This window comes from Xenopus tropicalis, chromosome 8 (assembly GCF_000004195.4).
Source record: "Xenopus tropicalis strain Nigerian chromosome 8, UCB_Xtro_10.0, whole genome shotgun sequence".
In the NCBI taxonomy this organism is placed as follows: Eukaryota; Metazoa; Chordata; class Amphibia; order Anura; family Pipidae; genus Xenopus; species Xenopus tropicalis.
In genome coordinates this window covers 70,248,799-70,257,003 of record NC_030684.2, presented here as the reverse complement: position 1 = coordinate 70,257,003, position 8,205 = coordinate 70,248,799, and the positions used below count along the sequence as shown (strand labels likewise).

The 8,205-nt window shown below is 41.7% G+C and overlaps 1 protein-coding gene across 4 annotated transcripts; it reads left to right on the top strand.

The window, feature by feature from the left end:
• The first annotated feature begins 158 nt into the window (after positions 1 to 158).
• On the top strand, positions 159 to 7,334 carry fkrp (fukutin related protein). 4 transcript variants are annotated; one of them, XM_012968011.3, is made up of 4 exons: positions 159 to 256; positions 639 to 725; positions 2,464 to 2,557; positions 5,685 to 7,334. In XM_012968011.3, the coding sequence occupies exon 4, from the start codon at positions 5,707 to 5,709 to the stop codon at positions 7,159 to 7,161; it is 1,455 nt and encodes a 484-aa protein (XP_012823465.1). In that variant the 5' UTR covers positions 159 to 256; positions 639 to 725; positions 2,464 to 2,557; positions 5,685 to 5,706; the 3' UTR covers positions 7,162 to 7,334.
• The last annotated feature ends 871 nt before the right edge of the window (positions 7,335 to 8,205 follow it).

The window sequence follows — 8,205 nt, the reverse complement described above, 5'->3', positions numbered from 1 at the left end:
TGTCCGTGTGCTTCTAATTGTATAAATTTGGTTTACTGCCAGCCGAGCTTTTAGCAGCAGGTTTTAGACGACATGTTTGCCAATTGATTTAGTCCAATAAACGCCCCTCCCTGTACCCCCATGCCACATCATCTACCAAAAAACTGTGGGTAAAATGCTACAGCATGAAGACCGTGGGCGGGGCTTGGGAGTTTTGGTTAGGGCGGGGTGCGTGGTTGCAGACAAATGAATGAAGAGCCTTGAACATCTGGACCAGGTAAGGGGTGGGGCCATCTGCGGTGGGAGGTGCTAAGGTACACTGTAGGGCTTTGTGGTGTTCGAACTTGGCGAATGTTATAGAAGTATAGGGCAGAATCTCATCCCTTTCACGGTCTTTTTTGCTATTGTTATTATCGGCTATACACCTGCAGTCCAGTCATGTTTCTTTCCATTTCGAGACGCACCCTAGTGGTACATCTACGACCTTTTAGAGTCTGTGGTGCGCAGGGCTGCAGGGTGCATGCTGGGAGTTGGAATTCTGATTACCGAGGAAGCTGATGGAATGTACTCGAGGTTGGCAAAGCTCTGCTCCATGCTCCGCTTTCAGATACAGTTATATGGATACGCCCTTTTTAATGCATGTGTGTATTTGTTTATAGAATTTTGATCAATAAAGTTTTAAAGAAAAAAAAAACCGGTGACGACAAAAGCTGGGCGTGGCACTGTGGAAGCGGAAGACATGTGGGGTATGTACATTATGTTCCAGTGCAGCTGCGGTTTGTACCTGTGGGGCAGTTTAGCATCTGCGGAATATTTCGGGTTGCATTACAGTGCGACCAATGCACAGAGTTGCGTTATATACTGCGTGTGTAGTAGGAAACGCAAGTTTATTTTTGGCTTGCACCTTGCTCCTCATTGCACGTCCCCCCTTATGTGTTATCCGTTTTGAGCAATATACCTTGTTTTTAACTAAAGTATTATCGGTTTTACCACCCTGAAACCTTGCTTATGTTGCTGTAATAGCCCCCAAACAATATACATACAGATTCCTTTGTAGCGAGCATCGTGTAAGGCTTCAGGGCACGTTGATAACTGGAAAAGAGAATGCATTTGCCCACGGCACCCACATTAGCCCTCTCCATAATGTGTGGATGTGTTTATCAGAACTCCTCATTTTAATCAGCTATCCTTTCAAGTTCGGTGGGTTTGACAATATGTTGGCCACCCCAAGCCAATTCAAACCTTAGGGTTTTTTCCTGGCCATTGCTCCTTTGGGGAACATATTAGAGCAGTGCTGCCATCTTGCATTTCACATATGTCTTTGTCTTGAAGTACAAGGGAAAAAACAAAATTAGCTTGTTGTGGGCCCTACCATACATATAGCTGTTGCAATGTCTAGAACAATAAAGCCTGATCCAAAATGGATATGTTTAGAGAATTAATAGATTAAAAGGCAGAAATATGTGTCATAAGAGTATTCTTACTACAGATCCAATACTGGAAGAATTGGATCTGATTGCCACAGTGAAAAGCACAAAGGCCAAATCAGTTCAAGTAATGTAGCCCCTAATTAACTGAAAATACTAAAAAGAACAGAACATGAAAGAAATGTTGTTTGTCATTTTGGGACACGAATAATGTGATTCATAACTTGCAGTATATGATGTTTTATATGCTATACTGTGTGACTACATAGCATTGTGGTGGGCTACAAATACATAATTTCAATACAGTCTGGGACATTATGTACTGGATGCACCATTAGGCAATTTTGCAACTTGGTGAATATTATATAAACCCATACCAACCTATCTATACACTCACATACATAAACATACATCAATACTAACTGTAGATTATAGTATCACAATAGCCTTGGATACTATGCTTGCTCAAGAAATCATCTAGGCCCCTCTTAAAGGCATTAAAAGAATCTGCCATCACAACATCACTAGGAAGGGCATTCCCAAACCTCACTGCCCTCACTGTAAACAACCACCTACACTGCTTCTACTGAAAGTTGCATTCCACTTAAGGGATGGCCTCTGGTGCACTGATTGTTTTTATGGGGGGAAAAAAAGAACACCCCTATTTGTTTATAATGCCCTCTAACAGCGTTATCATGTCCCCTTTATCTAGAGAAAACAACCCCAACCTAACCTCATAGTTTAAATCCTCTATCTCCTTTACCAGGTCTATGCAAATACAGCCATAAGCACTTACAGAAATGCTGCTCTGACTTCTCTGTCAAAAGATTGTCAGAGACATGCAGCTCTCTGCTCTCTCCCCTCTCCTGCTCCCCCCTCCCTCAGGAATGCTAAAAACTCACTCCCCTCCCTTAGGAATGTGGATCTGAGCCAATCAGCAGAAAGCTGACTCATAGGGGCACATTTACTTATCCACCAACGCTCTGAGCATTCGATCGGTCCAATCGTATTTTCCACGACTTTTTTAATACCTTGCGCGTCTTTTTTGTATTTTTAGCGTGAAAAGAAACGGTTTTGCCACTGTTTAGAATCGTTCGGTACGAAAATGTTGTGACTTTCGGATTGCCAATACGATATTGAGACAACTGAAGGTATGCCTGCAGCTTGAGATTAAAGGAGAAGGAAAGGCTAAGTCACTTGGGGTGCCAAAATGTAAGGCACTCCCAAGTGACTTCATTCGCTTACCGGGCTGGTGACCCTGTTAGGAGAAAACTGCCCCAGCCCGGTGTACCTGTAGCGAGCGCTTCCTCCTTCTGCGTTTCTTCTGCAACAAAATCCCTGGGCCGGGTCATGCGCAGTAGAGTAAAAAGCCGACTTTGTTGTTAAAGGAGAATGCAAGTCAAAAACGTCACACTTTTGGCTTACCTAATCAAATATTTACTTAGTCACACATTTTCTATCTGTTTTCTTGAACAGGCAGCCATCTTTAAAAAGGTATTCTCCTTTCCCTCCTTGCTTCATACTGCACATGTGTTTCATTCCCTTCCCCCCACCCCAGCAGATACGATTCTGATTGGCTGGTGGGCATGTTTAGCTCAGAACAGGAGACAGGATCAAGTTACGCACATATGCATTGCTACTGAAGGCTGCCTTCAGGAAGGGGAGAGAGATTTCAGTGATGTCACTGTAGTCTTCACACTGCTGTAGGCTGCCAGTGCCATATCTCAAAGAAGCAAGCAGGGATCTGGGAATTTACATATGCAATAAGTACTTAAAAAGAATGCCTTTAGACTTACTTTTATATTAACCTTTCCTTGTCCTTCAAAGTTCAGCTTTTCACTCTAATGCGCATGCTCACCAATGCTGAAGAAGGAATCGCTTGCTGCTACTCTGGGCTGATGCTGTTCTCTCTTAACAGGGGCACCAGCCCGGGGTACAAGGTAAGCGATTAAAGTCATTTGGGGGTGCCTAAATTACACTGTTTACATAACATCTCAGTGCATTGTGCCTGAGTCTGAGCTTTCAGAAAGAAAAGAAAGCTCAGACCCACGTAACTGGAAGAGTCACAAGCTGGACTTACTATTGAGTGCTATTCTGATATTTACAGGGAGCTGCTATCTTGCTGCCTTCCCATTGTTTAGTGTGACTGAAGTTTATCAGAACACATTTTACATGGCTGGGGCACCCTGGTAAATGAAGATCATGGCTAGCCCCATGTCAAATTTCAAAATTAAATATAAAAAAATCTGTTTGCTTTTGTAAAAGTGGATTTCAATGCAGGATTCAGCTCTATTAACTGATGCATTTTGAAAAAAAAAAAACATGTTTTCCCATGACAGTATTCCTTCAAATTCAATTCAAATCCTCTAATACTGATTTCAGGTTTATTGAGAGACCTTATAGATAGGGCTTGTACCCATGCCCTGTTTTATTTCTTTTGTAATTATGCCCTGTTTGAAGTATATGTTATTGCGTAATAAGGATTTGTATGTCATTTATGATGATTAATAATATTATTATTTGAAATGGATATCATATAGATAGGGGGCCCTGGATTTAAATATATTACATTAACATTTATTTATAAAGCGCCAACATATTCCGCAGCGCTGTACAATAAGTGGGTTACATACATTGGACATACAGAGTAACATATAAAGCAATCAATAACCGATACAAGAGGTGAAGAGGGCCCTGCCCAAAAGAGCTTACAATCTACAAATATATATTGATATATTGAGTGAGAAATCGATGCATGCCAGCTATGCATATAAATAACTTGGTAATAAAAATAAATTTAGTGATAAATGGTAGGTTTAGAGTTATGAACTTTTTAAACACCATGGTCAGTTGTTTAAATTTGTCTTATAAGGTACTACAAGTATTGGATCTGTTACCCGTTACCTGTTGCCTGTCTCCCATAGACTCTATTTTAATGAAATAATTCAGATAAAAAAATACATTTTATTTTTCTATGTAATAATAAAACAGTACAGGTATGAGACCTGTTACCCAGAATGCTCAGGACCTGGGGTTTTCCGGATAAGGGATCTTTACGTAATTTGGAAAAATCATTTAAATATTGGACAAACCCAATAGGCTTGTTTTGCCTCCAATAAGGATTAATTATATCTTAGTTGGGATCAAGTACAAGGTACTGTTTTATAATTAAAGAGAAAAAGGAAATCATTTTTAAAAATTAGAATTATTTGTTTATAATGGAGTCTATTGGAGATGGCCTTTCCGTAATTTGGAACTTTCTGGATAATGGGTTTCCGGATAAGAGATCCTATGCCTGTACCTTGTATTTGATCCCAACAATGTTGCAAAGGTCAGTCTCCTCCAGCAAGTCAGGTCTGTCAATCCTGCTGCCTTGTGTTACATTGTTTCAGATGCCAGAGCCACCAGGGCAGAGAATAGAAAAGGACTGACAAACACTGCTTTTAATAGAAGTTATATATACAAATAACTAATGGCAAAGTATGTTACTTGTCTTTTCTACACTGCATAGCCAATATGAGAACTATGAACAAACAAACAAAAAGCCTAAAACATTACATAATGAAACTCCAGTGTTTTTTTTCTGAAACAAATACTGATTTGTAAATGTTTCACTAGTTTTATAACGGATTTCTAGTTAATCGCTCTTTATAAGAATTAATTTTACAGCCAGATTTTATATTCTTCCATAAATTGTACTTGGTCGTTGTGGTTTATTTTCTTCAAAAGTGAGTTATGTTCCTGTCTGTCCAAAATGTTTTACTGCATTTGTATTCGCACTGTGTATCTTTTTCGTTTTGCAGAATAAGTGTCACTTAAGCTGGCCATATACGCACCGATATTATTGTACAAAACCTGCGGATATTGGCAGGTTAAAAGATTTTGATCGGGCGCAGTTGCAGGCGCTCAAGCAAAATCTTCATTTAGGGCTGAATCGTCAATGGAGGGTGGGAATGATCTTTCCTGCGACCAATGGTCGCATGAAAGATCGTCAATGCTACGTGTATGGCCACCTTAAGTCACTGTTATACCTGCTGTGTCTATTTAAAACATTGCTAAGGAACATTTGCTGGCTAATTCATAGATCTACACACAGTGATTTTACTTATGCAATGACTGCTTCTCCGGTCTTTAGAACTGATGAAATGCAGATATATGAAAAAACACATGATCCACCTTCTCCCAAACCTGCCGTATCCATCTACAGCATCAGATTAAGTTAGATTTTTTATTGTGCTGTTCACTGTAGAATAAATCTGTGATGTTATGTCTTCTTAGGCACCTTGGTGATGGGTTCAAGATGCGCTGCCCCCTGTGCCATATACTGATTAGCCTGACTCTGCTGTGTAACATCCTTCTACTCTACTACACATGGCATCTGCAGTTCCGCTCATCAGGACGACAGACCCCATTATCTGCACTATCTCCAGGCATCACTGTAATTGTAAGAGAGTTCCAGGAATTTGAAAATGGCCTTGCAGAGTTAAATCATTCCTTCCTTCGAGCTCGGCCTTCCCTTCGCATTCTTATTGCATCCAACACTCCTCCTTACCCTCCAGTCCAAGGACTCCACATTTTAAGGCTGCATCCCTCTCCAGAGCAGTCAAGTTCCTCTCTCCGATTGGAGTCCCATATACACACCCGCCTTGTAGCTCTTGTTCCAGATGGCACTTCTTTGGACCCTCCAGATCTGCTTGACAGGATGGCACGGGAGTTGCGTGATGCTTCACCAGGTGTGAAAATTATTGCTGCAGCTGCAGGCCAGGAAATACAGTGTTTGTACCTTAATGTATCCATGAAGCAATGGACAGCTGTGTACAGGCCTGCAACAGCCAAAGAAACCTGCACGGCAGTTGTTGGAACTGCTGTGTTGCTGCTGCGTTCCCGTGACTTATTTGAGCTGCCCTTTCCTCTCATTCGACCCTTGCAGTTAGCCCTATTTATCCAGACTGCTTTGCGTGGCTGGGGTGTACAAGTGCTTAAGGATGCCTCCTTTCCACGTACTACTATGCCTGCTACAGACCATGGACGCTGGAAGGCAGAACAGGCTGAGAAAAAGGAAGAGGCCCAAACCATGAGGGCTCTAAATATGCGACTGGTCAAAGGCCTTGTTGGAGGGGATCGATGGTTTGGTTGCTCCAAGGACACCCAGCGTTGCTTTGGAACAGTGGTGGAGGGCACTCCTCAGTACCTATATAACAACCAATGGACACCACCTTGTTGCCTTCGTGCACTGAGGACAACGACACACCATGTCATAAAGGTGTTGGAGGCAAGCGGGGTGCGATATTGGTTAGAGGGTGGGAGTCTGTTAGGGGCAGCCCGGAATGGAGATATCATTCCTTGGGACTATGATGTAGATTTGGGCATCTATCTGGAAGATGTGACATTGTGTACAGAGCTGCGGGGGGCACAGTCAGGCTCACTAGTGGATGCTGAAGGATATGTTTGGGAACGTGCAGTAGAAGGAGATTTCTTTAGGGTGCAATACAGCCAAAGCAATCATCTGCATGTGGATCTGTGGCCTTTCTATCCCCGGGATGGCGTTATGACACGTGACTCGTGGACAGGGCATCCACAGGATGTAGAGTTCCCTGAGAGCTTTCTGCAGCCTCTGCAGACTCTGCCATTTGCTGGTGGATTTGCACAGGCCCCAAACCACCATGTTCAGTTATTACGCATGAAGTTTGGTGAAAGGGTTATTGAAGAGCCTGAGTACCCAAACCCAACCCTGCTTAGAATGAGAGGGAGGTGAGACTGTGTTTTCCTAAAGAACTGATGAGATGCTGGGAGGCAATAAAAAGGCTTATATGTAATAGGTTTTAGGAATCATCAGTAAATTTGGATTTCAGCAAATGTGAAATGAAGGGTCAGAGGAATGAGATACAAACATATGAAACAATTAAACATGTAAATATGTATAAAGTATATTGTGTTCATCTTTACTATAAATTCTATATATCTTAAATACTGCACTTTTGCTTCTTGCCACAGGGTGGCAGCATATAACATTAGTACACAGGAGGATCACATTTCCCCAGATTTCCTGCTTATAATTAAGGAATGAAAAAAGTGTTTGTTTCACTATGATTTTGTAAAGTCATTTCATTTTGTCTGCAGGATGAAAAAAAGTAAAGGGCAAAGCTAAATATAAAAGAAAGTATGCTATTAACATTCCTCCCCAGGCTGGAAAACATCTACATCAGTATAGTCACTTGTGTAGTAGAAAAATAGCCATAACAATGTCCATCACAATTTTAAAAGTCAGGTATTGCCTCCTAATGCCAGTTAGCAGTCCTGGTCTTGTGCTCAGAGGAATTCCTTCCCTTTAGACACTAATATTACTAAAGAAGTGCTGCTCTAAGGTCAATATCACAACAGATAGTATAGCAGGTTAAACAAAAAAGTTGTCTAAATGTCAGCCTCCCCTTTTTTTAGGTGGGATTTTTCTGTGATGATGCATGCTCTGGCATTTCCCCCCCCCCCCCCCCCCAAAACCCACAGCGTGTGTCTTCACCTTAGCCAACGCAGTGACCCAACGAATAGTGGATAGGAGCAGAGGGGCAGTTTTCAGCTTGTGCTTATACGCTTATACAAAACGGCTCCCTTTGGCAGCAGCCTTAGGGATTTTTGTCCCATACTATGTGCATCCTGTAAATATTACACCTGTATTTTTCCACATACATTAACTCCCTTGCTTGTGCAATGGCCCATTGTAACAGTGTTGCACTGCACTTCAGCTTGAATAACTACACGGTAAGGAATGGGCAAAAGACTTTTATGCAGTCTATTGCTTGTG

Coding starts and splice junctions, on each gene's coding strand:
- fkrp (XM_012968010.3), top strand. CDS start 500: ATGCTGGGAGTTGGAATTCTGATTACCGAGGAAGCTGATGGAATGTAC. Junction 553..638: donor GCTGATGGAATGTACTCGAG/GTTGGCAAAGCT, acceptor ATTTGTTTATAG/AATTTTGATCAATAAAGTTT. Junction 726..5,684: donor GGAAGCGGAAGACATGTGGG/GTATGTACATTA, acceptor ATGTCTTCTTAG/GCACCTTGGTGATGGGTTCA.